Consider the following 21345-nt stretch of genomic DNA (forward strand, 5'->3'; position numbering starts at 1 on the left):
TGGGGGGCACACATTGAAGGAGGAGTGATGTGGATATCAGACGCACACACACACATACAAAATGCAAGTGCAACTTAATGGCGGCTCGCAGGGGAACAGCGTGTCGAGTTGCATCCAAAAAAAAAAAGAAAAAATTGCGAGGGGGGAGTCAAAAAACACACACACACATCGTGTAAAAGCTGAAATGCACTTAACTCATTTTGCAGACCGGATACGCTTAAATAAATTAAAATGTGGCAGACCCTGACACACACAGGGTTGTACACGCTTACAAAAGAAGAGAGAAATGCAAAAGCAATTTGGTGCAATTTAAGGCGCACCCTGTAAAAGTTCACATAAAACTAAGAGTAAGCGTGAGGCATCAAGTGTTGACTTGTCTAAATAAGCATTGCATTCTTTTAGGCATTACTTTGAAAGGGTTAGGAAATTTACTCAACAATGCTTTTTTTGTATTCTTGAATAAAATGTTTAAAATATTAATTTTTTAGTTTATTATTTCTGGTGAGTCGTTTTCCCAACCAATATGCCCATCCTGATATCCAAGGATATTACAACTAAAATGTCCTGAAACTCATGTTTGCTGCCATATTCGCTTGAATGCCTACGAAAAGTGTGAAAGTGTGGCGAACAGCGAGACAAGTAATCACTAGGCAGATGCATGCAGATGTCGAGAACAAAAGAAAATAAATGGGGGAAAGCAAAAGCAAAAAGGATTTAGCTCGCTTGTCGTGTTGGGGTCGTCCGTTGGGTCTCAAAGATGCAGGGGGACGCCTTTGGTCCTTTCAAGCAACAAGAAAAAGGAAAAAAAAACACACCAAGCGGTAAACATTAAAAATTATAGCCAGCAAACAACAAATAATGAAATTATAATTGAAAAGAAAGAGGAAATGTAAAGGAGAAAACACAACAAGGGTGAGAGAGGGAACAAGAGAATGGGAAAAAGTGAAAAATGTTAAAAAATGAAGACGCCAAGAGCCGACCCTCAAGTGCACACAAAATGAAAATGGAAAGCGACCACAAAATGCAGACACCAGAAGTCAATTACAACCAGAGCATGTGGGCGTGGCATAATGAAGAAATTATCAAGTGCAATAAAGTGAAGATGAAGATGAACGAATCTATGTATAAGTACATGAAGAGCAAAGCAGCGGCAACAGCTAAAAGGCAAAGCACACAAAGAGAGATGACCCAAGGAGATGAGCCAAGAGAAGATGAATTGTGATTGAGCTGCCTTAAGGCTGCTTAAACACAAAGACAACGACTACGTGGATAGAATGAAAACAGAGATTGTGGGCGGAGTTTCACTCTCTTCTGCCAAACGACAGGACAATAAAATGCAGCCAACAAGCACACAAAACGACAAAGCAGAAAACCAAAAACAGAAAAAATACATAACGAAAGGGAGTAGTCAACAGGGTCACATGGCAGGGACAGATACAGGAACAGAGGCAGGGAAATCACAACTACTACTATCAATTTGAGTTGAAACGAAAAGCGAGAGAATGGAGAGAATAAGCCAATTGGCAAAAAGCAAATGCTACCAACAACAACAGCAGCGGCAGCAGCAGCAGAGGCAAGTTCAATTTATTTTATTACTTCTCATCTCTTTACATCTCATCTCTTTGTGCTCTGTCTTAGTAACTCTTTGTTCAAGTTGAATTTTACTCATCGCAAGGACTAGATAAAATCAACTACTACTTTCTCCAACTTTTGAATTATATGCAAATTTCATGTATTCCAAGTGCCATGTCATTTATTATCCACGCTCTCACACACTAAGTAGATATGTATATACTATATATATATATAATTTGTTCTAAGTTCGGCAAACTTGTCATTCATCAAACTTTTTCAATAAAACTTTCTTTTTTTGTCTGTCATTTCGGTCAAACTGCAAATCCGTTGCTCATTTCAAGTCGCTTTTTCCCGTGATCTCCGCGTTGAAATCTTCTAAATAGGTTTTGTTTTTTGATGGGCTGACAAGTAAGTACTTATATTAAGAGGAACGTCCGAAAAGTCAAAGCTGCATATCTAGGAAATTGATTGTTTCAGAAGCAGCTTACACCTTTTAACCAATAAAGGATTCAAGTCAATTAAGAACGAGGCTTTGAAGTTGTTCACTGTATTGAGCTGTAATTTTCAACTAGATCTAGCGTTTAAGTAGTGGTCTGCTATCTGTCTGGTCTAGGAAGAATCTTGGTTGTTATCTCTGACCTTGATCCTGCTTATTCCAAAGTTTGTATGAGTATTCTATGAATGATGTGTCAAGATAAACGATTGGGTTTTTCATTGAATAAAAAGCTAAAATGATAATGAACTTTCCATGGAAGTCAGGTTTAGTAACGTTTAGAACAACTTGGCACTCATGTGAAATATTTGGGCGAACACTCAAAGGATATTCTCCTTTCAATATGTTGTGGATGATTAGTGGGGGCGAATGGCTTGGGGAAGTGGCATTGCTTACGCTTGGAGAGACAGCCCCAGGCCAGCAGTAAAGTTGTCAAGGCTACAAAAACGAAGAAAAAAAAAAAGAGAAATAGAAATTTAAATACACACAAACAAAAAGAACGAAAGAAATGAAATGATAAACGAAATGTAAGGGAAAATTAGTAAAGAATGCAATGAGAACAAAATTTGTGGTCTCAACTGTATAGAAAATGGTGAAAAAGTAATAAACTTGTCTCGGTCCAATCTGGTCGAAGGTACAGTTGAGGCAACTTTGGATTACGATTAGTTTTATTATTTTTTTTTTTTTTTTTGGTTTTTTGGGTGGGGGAATCGTTTATCGGAAATCAATCATCTTCTTACCATTCTGGGCGGCACTGCCTTGAAAGAGATTGCGTAAATAGGTGATGAGTCGTCGATGCAAGGGCCGATGGCGATGTCGGGATGATTTTCGCACTGTCTCTTGGCCGCCTTCGCCGCCACCACCCTGCTCTATATCATCTTTGGGCGTTGTGGCTGAGGCTTGCACATCCTTACCACACTGTGTGGCATCCACAATGATCTCAATGCTACGCTGTGTGTTGGACTTTTTGAGCAAATGCTGCTGCTGCTGCTGTAGCTGTTGCCCACTTGTCAAGGCAAAAGCCGTGGCACCATTATTGCCGCCGCCGCCGCCGGCTCCTCCGCTACTGCTTCCAGACACTCCCGCACTGGTCGCAATGGTTCCAATTAAAGCATCAGCACTGGGACAGCCAGATCCATGCTGTTGAAATTGTGGTGGCTGATGGCGGTGCTGATGCTGCTGATGCTGATGGAATTGTTGTTGGCGAGACAACTGACCCCCCAAGGGGGGCAACTCATTAACTGTGCCATTGCTATGACTGCCGCGATAGATCAGTTCCGTCTCGTTGGACACCTGACGCAGGGCATGAAGTCCTGTGTGCGAGGCACTGCTTGCCATGCCCGCGGATGCATTTCCGTTTCCGCTGCCATTGACACCCGTGTAATAGGCGCTATTGGGTCGCTGTGTATGCTGTACTTGCGGTCCAGCCATGATCGATGCTCAATCTCTTTCGCAACCTCTTTCTCTCTCTCTCTCTATCACTCTCTCTCTCTTTCTGTCTCTCTCTATTTATGGCTTAGTCTTTTTCCGGTGGTTCCTTCTACTTCTGGCTGGGATTTTCTTATTAGTAGTAGTATTAGCAATTGCATTCTGATGGCATTTACATAATTGAAGTTTTCCAGTGTTAGAGTGTAAGCAAGTTGAAAGGCAATTTGTTATTAATTGGATAAAAGCACATTGGCAATTGGCTATTGGCGATTATTGTAGGCGATGTCATTGTTGTTGTTGTTGTGGTGTTGAGGGGAAAAGAAAGAGAATATAAAATACACAGAAATGTCAGTAGTTATAAATACAAACACATATACACAAAACTATTTAACAATACTTCAAGCAATTTAATTTGCCAGCAGCCAGTACCGATTGCATATTGATGGGTGTATGTGTGTGTGTGTGTGAGTATCCATGTGTGTGTCTGTGTGTGTGCATGTGTGAGTTAAGTATTTGTTTTGCTTCTTAAATAGTTAAATTTCATGAATTGACTAACTACTTTCTACTATTTGTTTCTATTGTCAAGACAATCAACATTAATAAATTCTTACAGCGAAAAGTTTTCAAATTGTAATGACTACAAGATCATGACCAGCTAGATTTTTAATATAGATATTCTTGAAGTCATAAGGAGTGAATCAATTTCAAAAATAATTATAAACAATTAGTTTAATCGCTCAACGCTCAAGGATCAGTCCTAGTTTTTATACTCTTATCCATTTTCTCCATTTCCTAGCTGGGAACAGTTCTAATTACCATGGAGACTAACTTCAATATCTATTATTCACCTGAATAACAGAAATATTTGAGATTTTTTGATTCGATTTGCCATCTTGGTGGGCCATGACTTTGGTTTTCATGGAACATTAAGGCATTGGGTCGGAACTGACTTCAGTTTTCAGTTTTGGGGCTAACCTCACATCGAACAGATCACAGAACAAAATTTTCGGTTAAATAAATTTATTTTTATTTTTCCTGTTCCTTTTTCGTTTCGGCCCCTCGGTCTTCGTCCTTTTGGCAACTTAAAACAATATGCCTTGCGACGACGATGGCGATAAACCCTTCAATCCCTTCTACATTGGGCCACATCCCAGTAGGGCCTGTGCCACGGCCGAACCGCAAGGCCAGAAGTGCTCACCGTGTGCTCCGAGTGGTGGTCAACAGAAGCAGGTAACAGGTGCCAACACAGAGCCAAGTACGAAAGCGGCTGGAGCAGGTGGAGGGCCAGCAACCTCAGCTGTGGCCTCAGGACCAGCATTAGCGGCAGTTGGCGGTGCCAACGATGATCCAATGTGTCAGCTGAACAGGCAAGTGAGTGCGAACGAATCAGGGACTACGTCAACAGATCGACAGCCGAACATGAGCTTAACGCATGAGAACAATCATGGAGTGGCAGGGGGAATCGGAGCCGGAACCGGAGTCGGCGCTTCTTTGGCTGGTAGCTCCAATGTGGCTGGTGGTCTTTTAATTGTTGGCATGGCTGGGCCAACAGGCGGTATTGCTACCATTTATAGCACTGGTCACGTACCAACCGGATCAGCAATGCCGACAAACGCTCTCGCTCCGTCCAATGAGGCTGCCCAACCAACGCAAGCGGCACAGGCCAAAAAACCAACAAAAGACGAGTCCCAATCCCAACATAAACAGCAGCAGCAACAGGATGAACAGAAACCCTGCCGCACATATCCGTGTATGGAGAGGAGTGGCCAACGCAATGGAGGATGCTAAAAATTTTGCAGTACCCTACACCTTCTGACAACACAAAATAGCCCCAAAATAAAACAAATTTTCAGTTAAAGTTTTCCTTGGGGCGAGTTGGGGAGGGTGACATTCTACAGATATAATCTAAACATGTCATTAGCGATGAATTGTTATCGATAACTTGTCGATTTCACAAGGTGCATCGAGTAATGAAAGTAATTGCTATCATACTGTGGTCTAGAAAACTTTTACAAGTATTTTTCGTAATTTAAACTGAAAGTTTTCGTTGAACTCTATTCTTATTTTTTCGGGCTATTTGGCAGAGAACTCTTGTTACGATAAATTCCCATAAGTGCATCTTTTATGCGCCAAAGGCAAAGGGAAATGCATCAGAAGAAGCAACAGCAAAACCATGTACCAGGTAGCATGCAGCATCGACAACAGTATTTCAGTTTCAGCTTTTGCCTCACCCACGGTTGAGTCTCCATCTCCATCACCATCGCCGTATCCGTTTCGGGCAGCGGCAACGTATTCAGGTTCAGCTTTCAGCTGCACCTCCTTTCGAGCGTATTGCTTTTGCAAATTCAATGAAGTACAAATTTATTATTTATTGATAGACTTATACAAGTGCACGGCATCATCAGCAAACAGGAGAAGCAGCTGAAGCGACTGAAAATGAAGGTAAATTCCTCATTGTGCCTCGCACAAGGATAGCTAGTACTTACATACATACATACGTCGCGTTGTCGATGTGTAGAGAAACTATTTTTCTTTTCTTTGCACCCTCCCTCCCATCGTCCCATCTGACTCCCCGTTAACGTGTGCACCTGTTTACCAAATATTATTTATGCATTTCACCCATTTTCATCTGGCAGCAACACCAACAACAATTTTGAGCATTTAATGTGATTTCCTTGTTAAGGAACAACAACCAAAAGAAAGAGAAAAGAAAAACGAAGAAAAATCAGAAATGTGTATGGTACAAAACGTTAACTCGCTGCCGCAGCACTTTGCTGGGCTCTTTTCCGCTGTCACTTTTAATTTCCACCTAAATGTCTGACGTTTACGGTGAAGAGTATGCCTTAAACCCAAAGCCCGGAAGGGGCCCGCCCCCCCTCACATACCCACAACCGCAGACAACTCACCGCCATTACCCATCACCCATCGCCCTTCACCCTTCCCAACCATTTAATGTTAAGCTTTTAAGCTCTTGTTTGTCTCGATAACGAGTTGTATAAAAGATTTTCATTCGTTAACGTTGATACCACAAAATATTTGTGGCAATTGCAGGCAGGGTGTGGCTGGCTGGTTGTATGAGTGTGTGTGGTTTTCTCACACGAAATTGTTTGAAGTTTATCCTAAATGCTGCGAAAATCGTTAACTATCAATGTGCAAAGAATGTTAAACAGGCCAAAAGTTTTATTTCAGATGCTTTGAACTTGACAAATGTCCTCAACTGCATTCTGAATTTGAATTTTTCGTAAACCCATCACAAAAGGGTTTCTGGGAATATGAAATGAAAGCAGTTTGCCCCCCAAAGTATGCAATAGACATTATGAATGGTTGAAAGTAATGGAAAACTAAATAGAATTGAGACGAATCGTTTTCTAAATAAGATTGTCTGCAAAGTTTTCAAATCATTTTGCTAGCAAATCGTTTTCATTCACAATCAATCCGTTGGATTTGTTTAATAACTAATGTTTCAGACAATAGTTGACTTGAATTGAATAGAATTCAAAGACGACCCAAGCATTCATTCATGGCAAATGAAATGACTGTAAGGAGAATATCTATTTCATTTGATTGGCTTCATAATTATAATTAAATTTGACTGCTAAAATATACTTAATAGGCACAGATAGTGAGAGCTGCTGACTCACCATCTCGTCCCTACAATATGCTTCGTTTCTTACTTTATTCACATTGCCTCCACGTGCCATGATTTACACAGTTTCCATTTATCAAGAGGAAGGCTCTGTCAGCCACCCCAGCCCCCCAAGCCAACCTACTTGATATCTAGTTCATTTACCATTGTCAACGTATAAGGAGAAGAAAAGTGAAAAGTTTATTTATTGAAATGTCGGAAATGTAAGGCATTAAAAGTGCCGCAAACAAAAAAAACAAAACAAAAAACGAATGCAAAAACAAAACATAAATATCTATTAAAATGAGATTGAAATAAATTACTGTTGGCACACACACACACACACACACAAAGATGGAAAACTGGAAAATGTATCCTTACCTCTCAGTCTCTCTTAGTCTTAGTCTATGTCTGTGTGTGTGTGTGTATGTTGTGGGAAATGGCCGCCGAGAGAAGAGGAAATGGAGGATGAGGTGTGGGTTTGGTGGTGGAATGAAAGTGAAGGTCAGGTGCTTACATACATGTGTATATATGTATATACATACATACATAGATTTCATAACCTAAAGCTGGTCGAGCATTTGGAGTGCAAGACAAACACACTAAACACTTCGATATGAGCCAAAAGGAGGAAAATCAACGATGTGAACAGGGGAAATTAAGTGCAAGGCAACCGACAACGACAACGCCGACTACAACAACAACAACAACGACAACAATGATGATGATGATGAAGATGACGAGCATACGAGGAACACAACAAAGGAAATCAACTCTGGCATGCTCGTTGTTCCTCATCCTTCTTGAAAGCAAAATGAAATAAGTAAGAAAAATAAAGAGAAGAAGAAGAAAAAAACCAAAAAGGAAAAGACCTAACGAGTGGGAATGGAATGGCACAATGGCAGGCTAAGGAAATGAAGCTGAACTATAAGTATGTATTATATAACAATATCCAACAATTTAATCGCCTGCGACTTCAATCCCATAATGGCGGAAACTTGAAAACAGGATAATCAACAACAACAACAACCACAAAAAGCAAGTCAAATCGGCAGACTTTGAAAACCAAAACATCACTGGAAAAACCTAGTGAAAGTGAGAAAGGAATATACATCCGAATTATTAGAAAAAGTAATTAAATATATAATGAATCTTCCATGTAAGTTTTGGAGAATTAATTCAAGTATTTGTCTTTCTATTCAGTTGTTCCACATTGCTCTGGCAGTGTATAAAAATTTATCCAGAATCTTAATCGTTCGCTTTTCGTTTTTGTCATAAATTTGTTTGTGGCTTAAAGTCTAGATGATCAAGGAGAGTTTATACACTTTTGCTTGGCAATAAACATTTTGATGGCCATTGCCATTTTTCAGTGACTTTTCTGGCCAACAGAGTACAGGGTACTAAAAGGAAACTAGAGCATATACTACTAGAATGAACTGAACTAGCTGCGGTTGGCTCACCTAGCTTCAAGTTAAGCGTGCCACCGGGCAAGTCCCAGTGAAATGTCAAGTGCACTTCCTTAACTCCCCTTTCACCATGTCCCCTCCCGGCTCCCACTTACCCACTACTTTTATAGGTATGTATATGTATGTATGTGTGCATATAAAAACGAATCGAGCTTTTACTTGTGCTTCGCGTATCTATAAAGTATGCGCAATATGCAAACGGGAAGGTAAAAGGAAATTGGATTTTTGTTGACATTATTTTACAAATATCCGGGCACACCACCCAACCACACACACAGAGACACACACACAATGGACGATAAGCAGAAACGGGCTTTACTTTTGGTCAGTCTTTTTATTATGAGTAGTAATATGAGGGCTGAGTGTTGAGAACTGAGGACTGAAGGGTGGCTTGAGGGCACAGAAGAAATCGTAAGTGCTTCTCTTCAATTTTTTCTTCTTTTTCTTTTGCTAGAGCCAATCGACAAAAACGAACTTATCTTCTGGCAGCTTCTTTTTGCTGTTCTTTATGTGCTGCACGGCACGCTGATAGAAAGCATATTTTGTTGTTCTATATTTCTTTTGCTCTTCTTTTCTTCTCTTGTGATTTTGCATAATAAATTTTCTGTGGCGATGATGGGTGATGGTGGGTAGGGGGAAGAGAAAGGGAATACTAGACAGGTTTTTGCATTTTCCTGCGTTTCTCAAGTTATGGTAAAATATGTTAAATAAATCGCATGCTATAAAACTGATAGATACAAGAATTTCCAAAGATATCTGCAAACATGCATATATATATATCCCTATCTATATGCCAATTAAGTGAATACGAAACCTGTGAAAGTAATAAAAGTTTTTTTTGGGTTTGTTGAGACGATGTTCTTGAATTTCAAGAGATTAGATGTCAAGAAAAGTCTCTCACCGTGTGGAAAACTAAAACTTTTCATGGAAACATATTTAAGCTAATCAACGCTTTAACTAGGATTTGTTTTTGTTACACTTAATAAACATAAACTTTTATCTTAAGTTGAAAAACCTTTCAACGATTTGCTTACTTTTGCCTTAACAATGCATTTAGTTAGTTAATGCTTTGGTAATTAGTAAAAGCAACTAACGGCATTGGTCTATTTCCTTTTAGACATTTACTTGACTCGGCCTTCAATTTTGACAATTTTATACATTTCGTTATGGGGGAAACTTGTTTTGAGAAAGTGAAACAAATAAAATGGCTGCCGGGGAAATAAGCTCGATTTATGCTCCTCGGGAATATGCATATGTATATGCATGTGTGTGTGTGTGTGTGTGTGAGTGTGTGAGTGCGCTTGCAGCAGTGGAAAACCAATCAAAATTTGCATGTTTGATTCATTTGATGAAAAATGTTGTGCTGCATGTTGTGTCTGTATGTGTGTGTGTGTGTGTGTTGCGAGTGTCTGTATATTTTTTTCCCTGGTATGGCTTTAGTTTTCCTTTGGTTGCTTGACAAATTGTGTGTCTAAAACAGAATATTTAAACACAAAATGGTCGCAAGTAATTTTCAAGCTAGTTTCAAGCCTCAGAAACACACATACACATACAGAAAGAGGTAAGAAGGATTAAGATGCACACATTATACTCATCCTAATTGAGCAGTCTTACACAAGGATACATATGCAGTTTTAAGCCCTAAGGATTATTGCCAGAACACACACGATAAACTTGACCACCCCCAAAAAAAACTGCCTTCAAAAAAGAAAATCAAAGTCAAAACCAAAAGAAACAATTTGTGCAAATATTTTACAAGCGCAAGCCATTTTAGTCAGCACTTTTCCATTGTCTATCTATGTGGGACTGTGTGTGTGTGTGTGTGTGAGTGTGTGTGAGGGTTCGAGTGGTGAAGTGGGGGTCATGTAGGTGGTTCAGTTTGGGGTCGCACATCTGTCAAAGTGCAAAATATCAGGCTCAAGCATCATCAGGATGTGCAGCACGTGAGCTTTAGCAATCTGTGGCACACTTTTCGCCCCCCCTCCCTACCCCCCTGAAAAGCGAGAGAACAAGGCACAAAAAAAAAGCCCCAACTTTTCGTGTTGTTGCAAATGATTTGTTGCGGTTAGGTAGTAGACGATTGCCACACAGAGACAAAAAACAGGGTCACCTGCCATCTGTCATCTGATTTGTCAAACTAAATGGCAACACGCGAGGGCTCAATTGGTTTTCTGTCTCTTTCATTCCATTAAGCTTGTCTCAGGCAACCAAAGGAAAGAGAGATGTGTTTGGAAATCTTCTGCAGATTTTAAGAGAGTGTATCAATTAGCCCACGTAGCTCTGCAATTTCGTGGGGCAGAAAACAAAGAACTCAATCAGGTTGCTTCTCCTCCTCTCTCTCTGTCGCTTTCTCCCTTCAAATTGCCACCCAACTATTCGTATTTATGAGTTTGCACGTGTTTCCTGTCTACGCTGTCGCCATTGCCACTATGTGGCAACTTGAGTATCTCTTTTTCGAGCTCTAGCGGGGCACAGAGACACGGCGAATGGTAGAGCAGAAAAAATACTGCCAAGTGGGTTTTCATTTTCAAGTGTGCAACTGTTTGTGTGTGTGTGTGTGCAGAGAGGTAAACGTTTATTTTTCAGCTGTTGCTGTTGCTGCACATTCATATATATGTACGTATGTCATGACATGGACACCTACAAAACGTTTGGCCTGTCAACAACAGAACCACACACCGATCCCATTCCCCAATGCCAATTTCCCTCCCTCCACGACATTTATTTACTGCCCCAAAAGACAACTTTTGAAAGAACACAACCTGAAAAACCACTGCATTTAATTGCCTCGGCAAAAAATTGGCAAAAAAAGTTTATCAATCAACGTGTGTGCATGTGTGTGTGTGTGTATATCATGTCAGGAGTATACTCGTCGAGCCGAAGATGTGTCCTTGTCAACTCCTGGCTGACAATCGTAATGGCAAGAAGCAAGAAATTCTACTTTTCTCTTGTCCAAGGTGAGCACAAAATGAAACCAAAACCATTCGTTCCATTTGCATATAAGCATTTACATTGATTTATTAAACAAACATTAAGAAAAGATTTCATTTTGCAATCGAATGAAATGAAAGAAACTAAACAGAAAAGAAAAGGTTCCCAGCCAAAAACTTTGATTTGAGCAAACGTAAATGACATCAGCGGTCAGCCTGAAAGTATGCCACAAAAAGTGTACTATAGAATTGAAAACTTACATTAATGACCTTCTATTTGCTGCAGGCAATACTCCACACTTGAATTTGATTTAGTTTCAGTGTATAACTATTTTGATAAGGGTTTAGTGGATAAGGTTCAATTTGTGTGTAAAGCTCGTAAATTAATACCCTTTAGCGGAAATAAAGTTAACGAGTATGTAGTAGGACAAATTAAGTTTACTTCACACAAATAATGTATGAACAATTCTCTCTCTCAGTCTCTCTCTCTCTCTCTTATGTGTAGAGGGCATCAAAAAGTCGCTGTTTGTATATATGTTTTCGTCGATATCCCTCTCAATTACTTTCGCCTGTCGATACGTCCAGATGTACACTCTCAGGCACACATTCAATGCATACTAATGAGTCGGGCGTACTAAGAATCAGCAATAGGTACCCTTCGTAAGCTTAGCAACACTTTAATTGCCTAGCAAAGTTATAAAGGCCATAGTAATAAAATTTATATGGCCCAGTTCGAAGTTCAGACTGCCGATTGCCAGGAATATACTTATATAGTGTTAAACAGAAAACGATAAACGATTTCTGGCAACTTGTTAACAACACTAAATCCTTCCTCAAACTTTCGATTTGAGTTTGCTTTGGTAGTGATGATGCTTCTTTTTTTTCCCTCCTCCACATTAGCTGTAAATGTGGCTAACAATTTAAGTTAAAACAAAACTTTGCGGTTTGCTTTGGGCTTAAGTAAATGTGTTAATAAAGACACCCACACACACACACTACTGGGAGGTGGTGGAGTCGGGGGTGGGGGACTTTCCTTTCTCGTGCTACTTTGCATAAATGTAAACGCGCTGCCACAGCTGCTTACATTTAGCAGACATCATTCTGCCTTTCTGTCGTTTCCCTTCGTTGCTTTTATGGAAAGCATTTGAATTAATTATAGTGAAAGTTGTGAAAATAGAAAATGTTTTGCACCTGATGTCTGAGACAGATAGCCAAGAAATAAAACAGAGAGAGCGAGAGAGGGAGCACTCGTCCTTAGGGGTGTTCATTTATACATATATGCGTGTATCCGTGTCCGTGTGTGTGAGCCTCTCTTTCTCCTATTCTGAACTGAAATTTAATGCGAAAATACATAAAATAAATGGGCCTGGCTAACATCAGTAATACATAAAATTCTCTTTGTGGGCACCCATACAACTAAATGTATATGTGTGTGTGTGTACCTTTTAATGCATGTATGTGTTATGTTCAACTGATTAATAGCAAGTGTGCAACTTTATTGTTACAATTGAAGCATTCAAAGTGGGACTACAAGCAGATAGAGTGTTCACTGTCTGTGTAAAATAAATACGACAAGAACTCCCTCCCAAGTGAGCAACTTATTGAAGTATTTAATCGGATTGTATATAAATATTCATGTTGAATCGTTTTTTGAATAGACTAAAGTTAGTTCTTAAGTTGTTTGCCATCGACTCTCGGCTTTTATTTATAATATTTAGCATGCTTGACTCTTTATTCGATTGAACAGGTCTGACGTTTGGGCGAAAACTAGTTGAGAATCAACTATTCCAAAATAAGCAAAGAAAACTTAGAGTAGATTTAACAGATACAACAAGTTACCGATCAAATATTATATTTGTTTAGTTGGATTATTTGACGGGATGACAAACAAAAGCCAATCTTATAGGGACTCTTTGTTAGAGAATAATCTACATAGTTCTTGAAATTTTTGAGCAATCCAGAGGGGAAATTGATTTTATATTTTGCCAGTTTATATCAGCAAACAAGAAATGAAATGAAATGAAAACGAAACAAGTTGCCAACCAGTTGCAGGTGACACAATCAAATTACACTCAAGTTGCTTTCAATCATGAGTTGTGTCAGTCATCGTCTTGTCTCTTGGAGGTCTTGGAAATTGAATGAAATTTGTTTACCTCCTCCTGCCTCAAAATGAGAAAAGAATGAGTGAAATGAGTGGGAAGGGGAATGTGATTGAAGGAAAAGGCAGATAAACCAAAAATAAAGAAAGCTATGTATAAGAAGAAAAGGGGAAAATTAAATTTAAGAGATGGAAACAAACAACAAGAGCATCATCAGCAATAGGAATAACAACTAGAGCAGCGAAGCCAAAAAAACAAGAAGAAGGTTGGGCGGGTTAAAGAGCGAAACCCAATCGCAATCCTAGAGACCCGCACAACATGTTGTTGCTCTGACAATGGACGATGCCGACGACGATGATGATGATGAGAATGGCAAATGGCGATGCCGAATGGCTGGCCCATTGGTCCATTGCCGTTGACAGCATTTACAATGAAGGGTGGATGAGATTGAGATGGCATGCAATGATGATCATCACGATGCTGATGATGATGGCACGATGCTGATGGTGTGGAGGTCTCCATATGCCTCCGGTTGTGCCTCCAACAATTTGAATGATGCAAAAAAAAAAAAAGGAGACGAACCAACTGACTGAAACCGAGACACGAAAGGAGAGAGGCAGAGAGGAGTAATGAGAAGAAGGACAGCTTCGGCCTGTCCTTGTTGAGTTTTTATTGCCAACGGCAAATGGCGCCTACAAAATGAAAACATGAAACCGAATTAACAACGAACACACGAACACGAGACGAGAGATGTACAAAATGGCAAACGGAATGGTAAAAACCGGAGACTCGGAAACGTATGGCAATGGCCTCAAGACTTTGGTAATTATCACCGTCGCCCTCGTCTTTATCCTGACTCTGGCTTTGGCTGTGGCTGTTACCATCATCATGCCCTTTGCCAGAGAGAGAGAGAGTGTGTCTCTCTATGCCACAGTAAAGTAAATGCTTCGTCATGTGGCCAGGAGCCATCCCCTTGTCCCTCATTCCATTCCATTCTAATGTCGTTTGGCGTTCGTTGATGGATTTGTGTTATTTCTTTATGCTGTCTGCCATTTGGGGCATCGCCCCCATCATAAATTGAAGTTGGATTTAATTACAGGCTGCCCCTCTGCTCTGCCTGTGCCTCTTCAGAACGCCCACTTCAGGCGTCAGCTGTGTTTTGCAATGTGAAATTGAAGGCCTGCGTACAGTGGGCTAGGCTCACTACGTATGCACACACACAATATTACCTCACATATTTCCCCCACTGTGCACGCATTCACAGCGACCCTCAATTTAAGCCTTTTGTTGCTTTTTTTGCCTTCGACAATTATTCAAACCAGAAGCAGAACCAGAACCAGAGCAAGAGCACAGAGCCACAGCCCGAGCCACCCACCACTCAGCCGTCCCGCAGCCACAGCCACACCCACATAACACTTAGTCAGGTCAGGTGCAAGTGTGAGTGTGTGGACCTTGTCATACCCTATACTGTATCCGACCCAGATCCCAGGTCATTACACTATTCACCCATATTTGATCTCATTTTGTATCTTTCTGATCTTAAGTGGGAAGAAAGTGAAACTTTTTTGTTTGGAATTGTTAGTTAATAGATTGGAAATGGTAAAGAGTATTTATAAGTCGGTTCAGCGGATCGGATTGTGTGTGGGTGTGTTTTTCTCTCCTTCTTCTTCTTCCAAGCCACAAGAATGTTGTAATTTCTAATTTCATCTGCAGCTGCGATTTTAATTTTTTTTTTTTTTTTCGTTTTTTTGTTTTTTTTTGCGCTTATTAAAATCACATTTCAGTTTTACCACAATTTTTGTTTCCACTTTCTCATAAGTTTGTGTGGTATTGTAGTTGTTGTTGTAGCTGTAGCTGATGCAAATTGTGCAATTCATTTCCTTAATACTGACGACTAAAACTTTAATCGCTTGGATAATTTGGGTTAAAGCTAATTAGATTTGTCAGAGATGTGAACGTGACTCCATTTATCGCTAAGTTAAGCTAAAGCTAATCGATGGCCATTGGCCAAAACCGAGGTCTTCCAACAACAGCAACATAAACTCATAAATTTGGCCACGCGAGCAATTAAAATTTTCTATTTTTCACTTTGCCAACAAATTGCAGTTGTCACGTGTTCGTTTTTCTTCACTCTCTCTCGCGCGCTTTCTCTCGCTTTCTTTCTGGCACCTTTTTAATTACTTAATTGGCTATTAGCTAAATGGTTACACAGAGTCCAACAGGCGGGGGGCGTGGCAAATGCTAAACTGCAATGCAAAAAAAAACGAAATAAACCAGCAATTTGCCTTGAAAAGAAAACCAAAAGAATGAAGTACAGATAACAAGGTTACGATACGAAAAGTCTGATCCAACTTTATGGATCTTCAATAGATATTTCCTATGCCAGATCGACTGCAGACTGCAAGGAAACGTCTTCTGAGGGAATAAACTTGGCTATATATTCAGGAAATTTCAATAGTTTAGTGAAACAAAAGTTCTGGATTGTTGTTTGAGTTGTTTAACTATAAATATTTGTCTGTGGGCTTGAAAAACAAAATCAATTTTGCAAACCAAGAATAAATTTTTAAATTAAATGAGAGTTTGCTAACTAATTACCGTAAACAGTGAGTATTTAAAAACTTTTAGTTCTTTTTTATATGCTAATGAAATTCCATGCGAAAAGCGTATGCCACAATGGTCACAATTAGATAAACATTTGGCAAATTGCAAACTTTTTTTGGCCTCAACATATGATGGAAAAAGTTGTTGCATACTTTGTGGGTTTATATTTATAATCTAATGACAAATTGTTGCCAAATTTAGGTCATATCCAGCTAATTTACTGATTATCCATTGAATCTAATTTAGCCAAGAAACCAATCATACCTGGCCAGACCTTCTACTTATCTTGCTTGGCCATTTCCATGGCATTCATTCATTGTCATCTCTCTGTTTGGCTGGCAGCTGCAGCTGCTGCTTCAATGCTGCTTAAGGCAATTAAATTTAATTAATATTGTAATTAAGTGCGGACAGCAGAAAGGAAGCCCACACATATATGCATATGCTTATGTACATATACATACATATGTATGGAACATGGAATTGTATCCACCTTGTGGCCTCTCATGTGCTCTTTGTGTGTGTGTTTCATTTGCATTCACCATTTCGGCCAACTGAAAATTGCATAAATATGCCATTGAACGAAAAGGACGTTTTAGTAACATTAAAGCAAACATATAACCAATTACTAGATAAAGTGGCCATATACAAAGATATGCAAATAAATTGCCAAAGCCAATGCAAAACATGAATAATGAAATTTTGAAATATTTGTAGAGAATGCTCAAACAATTTGTTTGTGTCCATTGAGAATGAGTTCTCTAAAAAGTAAATATCACTCAAATCTTCAATATTTTTAAGAATAAATGATTTCATTCGAAAACCATTCATGAGATAGATGTATAAGAACGGATGTGGCAATTAATGATCCATTGGCGTAATGTTGAAGCTTCATGGTGTTGGCCTTAGAGCTACACATTCTGGCAATATAGATAACCTTAAATAAATAATAGATTCCTTGTTGTTGTTGTTTTTTTGTTGTTAGTTAATGATAAGAAATGTCAAATCGACACAATCCGCTGTGCTTTAATGAGAGAATCAAGTACAAAAGAAATTGACCCACAACATGCATGACATGTTTAGCTCTTCCCGTTTCATCCTCTATTCGATTGTTGTTGTTGTTGTTGATGGGCAACAGTTTTGCAGAATTTTCTGCGTGGTAGCTAATTACAAATCACTTCAGTACGTTTCTCTGTTTGGTTTGGTAAAAATGACAGCTAATTGGCATTTGATTAACTCAAACTTAATTAGCTATAAGAACGTACAAAGACGATTGATTTATGTTTGTATGTACATATATCCCATTTGTGTTTGTTTGTTTTTCTCCTTTCGTTTTTGTTCACGCTAATTGAATGCAATCCATTAAAAAATATATTTTCAAAATGCACCCATGGAATGTTCAGCACTCAAAAAATTGTCCTTAAAATTTGACCATGTAAACTCAATTAGAAATGACGACAACTTGGCGACAGGACGAAGGCGACAATGCACAGACAGCAAAAACCAAAAGAGAAGGAGAGCGGAAGAGAGGGAGCGACAAAAGGAAGAGATGTGTTAAGCAAAAAGTTTGCTTACACTTTGAACAAAGTTGAAACTTAATTTGAAATCAATTTTAAATAATTCAAAGCATATGGCAAAGCTCTCAAAGTTAATTTGCTTTTGTGAATAAAATCATTTAAATATTCTTTAAAAAAAAACTGTGAGTTGATTCGATAACAAATAGTTTACTTGTTTTCTTAACCCACAAAAGTATGCTACGAATAATGATTATACTTTTTATGCACTTATGTCATTGTTGGCTGATAGAATTTATAAGTTTTTGGAATTCAATTTGGTGAAATGAATCCAAGCGAAGAATATTCCATATGCGTTTTATTTGCCGCCATGCTCTAACGCCCATTTTTTGTTTTGTTACTGACCCTAGACAATGCCAGGATACACACACACACACACACACAGTGAAACCAACAGCAACTGATTAGAACAGCTTAAATATGCTATAGGCTTTCGCAACATTATCTCCCGCTCTTTCTCTATCTCGCTCTTCCCTCGGACTAGTATTTTGGCATTAATCAAATGAGCTAAGCAGACTTAAAAGTCGCTTGGCGATGCGTGAAAGCGCCTTTTGGGCTCTACCTCCGCCTGCTCGATTCATTCAACCATCCATCCATTCATTTATCCAACCACCTATATACATATACATATACATACACCAAAAGCTTACCTACCCAGACGAACCTCCGTCTCCCCCCGCTCCCAGGCCCCTATAATCCTGATTACTAAATCCTGTGCGTAACTCAATTTGACTGAACGAAGCGACTCATTTGAAATTAATAAATTGCAGAGGCAAGACGCCCAAAATGAAGCCAACAACATCAACTCGAATTAATTATTTGAATTTATTGATTACACCAAGCCAAAACTGTTTATATAATCATCAAGGCAATTAATAATCAAAATCATTACCATTTCCATTCAAATTCTAATTAGCTCTCCTTTCAGTGCAACAACTATTGCCAGATCTATGAGAATCTATGTATTTTGTCTAAAGCTTTTCTCTTTGATTGTAGCTAAATGAATTTGCCTGCCATTTCCATTTGCTCCTCCATCTACCTCTCCTTAGGTGTCCTTATGGCTGGTTTGGCAATTGTTTTGCCTATAGAGGGATAAGGCAAAACAATGGCTTCCTTTTTAAAGCTCATTTGGGCAAAATTTGCTTGAGCGGCCTATTATATTCATATTTGTGATATATAGAAAACAAAAGGATACACACACACACCCGCGCGCACACACTCGTAATTCCCTTCAGACTCATTCGTAGCAAACAATTGTAGACTTTACCACTTAGTGAAATGAGTGCGAAAAATAAGTAGATTAAAAACAGAAAAAATCTCTTTAACCGACTTCCATATAAATTGGCAAATCAGGTTAACTAAGTGAGAACAAATCGAATGTGTTTAGGTTCACTATGCTAATTATGCCTAAGGAATCGATCCAAATTCAATAGACTTATTGATTTCAAATTGAATGTAAGCCAAAGCCCTTTAAACGAGCCTAGACCAAAAGAGACATTTATCATGTAATCATACTTACATATGTGTATCTAAATAGTGTCCTTTGACCGTATTTTTTGCTTGTCTGTAAATTATTAAAATTCTACATATAGTTGAATAGGCATCCAAACCAACCCCAACCCAGGACAAGTCAAGCCAAACCCTAAACAAGACTGAAAAGAAAAAACGTGCAACTCGGCGTACCGACATGAACAAACGTATTTACGAGGCAAAAACTTTTACTCCAACTGCTTGAAAGTCTGGTTCTTGAAATGAGTGAGTGCAAAAAGCAAAGAGCGAGCCAGAGAATGTGTGTGTGAGGGAGAGAAAAAGTGTTCACATCATCAGGAACATGAATATGCATAAAGCGTAAGGTGGGTAGCCACATGAATTAGTTAAAAGGTTATGAGGCAATGCTCAAAGAAGCCCTTATACTACCATCCTCCTCGTCGTCCTTCTCGTCGTCGTCCTCCTCGTCGTCGTCGTCGTCGTCATCGTCCTTCTTCTTTATTTTCCTTCCATTATAAAAGTCTTAATAAAATTAAAAAGCAAAGGGAATAGGAAAAAAGGACGCAAAAACACAACCAAAAAAAAAAAAAAGAAAATAGAAAAACAACTTAAGTTTCGTTTGGAAATTGTTTCTTTTGCATACTAGTAGTAGGTATTCAATCTGTCTCTCTTACACTTTATGCCCTGTTTGATATGCAAAATGTTGTCGTAAATGTACATACATATATATATACTTATATTTATGCAAAGAAAAAACAACATCAAGAATGGACCTTGAAACAGTCTGACAGACTGACTGTCTGTCTGTCTGACTGTCCGTCTGTCATTCCCGTCAGCGTGAAGAGTGAATAGCAGAATGAGGTTTGTGTGTTTGTTTGCTTTTTTTCTGTTTGTTTATTATTTTTCAAGTGGCTCTCATAACATAACTATAATGTTCAACAAAATAAATACAAGCAAACAATCAATAAATTCACATACAGATATGACACACATGCATGAACACAATCAGGAATTGCAACTGATATGCAATACTACTAACTTATGGCCCTTATCATTGAGATTGTTCATTTAGAACAAAAAGAAAAGGGAAACCGAAATGTCAATGCCTCAACTGAATAGCCATTCCTCTAGCATAGCATACTTTAAAGGGCTAGCGTGGTTTAAACCAACCAATTAGGCCACAGTCCATTCATCAGGATGCACATGGAGTGTTGTAATTGCTCGATCGAGCATGGAATGCATTTGATTGATTCGACTAATTAAGTAGACACAAAGCCAAATGTAAAATATAAACAAAAAAAAAACACATTACAGCAGCCTTCTTAAAAAGTGACATGAAAAATGCATTTGTCTACTTTGTCGCGTTGGTTTTTATCCTCTTTTCGCTCTCCTCTCTCTCTCTCTCTCTCTCTCTCTTTGGTCGTAACAAAGAAACAACAAAGCTGTAAAAATTTTTGGCCCAATTTGTCCCTGAAGTCAGAAAAAAAATAATAAAAAAAAACAAATGAAAGAAAGAAAGAGTGAGGAGGAGGCAGGTCTGGTGGGGGTAAGGTAAATAGGAAAGGCACTAATACTCGTCCTCATTTCATTCTCTTTCTTGGGTAAAAGTTTCTCAGGGCCAAGCATGAACGGCGGGGAAGAGAATGGAAAAAAAGCGACATAAGCTTATTAAATTCCATAAGGATTTCCACATATTACGACAGCTACTTACGGCAAGGATTAAACGAACATGCCGAGTGTACAAAGTTTACACACACGACCACACACACGACCACACACACACACGCGCACGCACACCCAGCCACGAAGAGAAATATTTCAGCTACGGTCATTGTCGGAGGATTTTCACAGAGCCTCGCAAAAAGTTACAACTTTTCGTTTCGTGTTTAAGACTTTGAAAATCAGTTTTCAAATTTATTTCAAAAACTATCAAACTTAAAAAATACTAACAATTAGTGCTAACGGCAACTGCATTAGTTCATACTTAAAAGTTTTTAAAAAGTAAAGAAAGGAATGAAAGATTTCAAGACTCTCACAGCAAATCGTTAGTAATGGGGACAAATCCTTCA

At 38.9% G+C, this 21345-nt stretch overlaps 2 protein-coding genes across 5 annotated transcripts in view; one reads left to right on the forward strand and one right to left on the reverse strand.

Annotated features, from left to right (window-relative positions):
• LOC137587370 (myb-like protein I) overlaps nucleotides 1-21345 on the reverse strand; it is a 58176-nt gene that overhangs the window by 14553 nt on the left and 22278 nt on the right. For 2 of the 4 annotated variants that reach the window (XM_068303740.1, XM_068303739.1), the window contains exons 3-4: nucleotides 2809-3756; nucleotides 2465-2506 (exon numbers count right to left, since the gene is read on the reverse strand). In XM_068303740.1, coding sequence (XP_068159841.1) covers nucleotides 2465-2506; nucleotides 2809-3499 — 733 coding nt within the window. In that variant the 5' untranslated portion in view covers nucleotides 3500-3756. The remainder of the gene's footprint in view (nucleotides 1-2464; nucleotides 2507-2808; nucleotides 3757-21345) is intronic. The other 2 variants (XM_068303742.1, XM_068303741.1) reach the window with 1 other exon arrangement.
• LOC137586954 (uncharacterized) lies at nucleotides 4449-5354 on the forward strand. The gene has a single exon (XM_068303162.1). The coding sequence runs from the start codon at nucleotides 4589-4591 to the stop codon at nucleotides 5282-5284; it is 696 nt and encodes a 231-aa protein (XP_068159263.1). The 5' UTR covers nucleotides 4449-4588; the 3' UTR covers nucleotides 5285-5354.

Source organism: Drosophila tropicalis, unplaced genomic scaffold (assembly GCF_018151085.1).
Source record: "Drosophila tropicalis isolate 14030-0801.00 unplaced genomic scaffold, ASM1815108v1 contig_158, whole genome shotgun sequence".
NCBI classification, from domain to species: Eukaryota; Metazoa; Arthropoda; class Insecta; order Diptera; family Drosophilidae; genus Drosophila; species Drosophila tropicalis.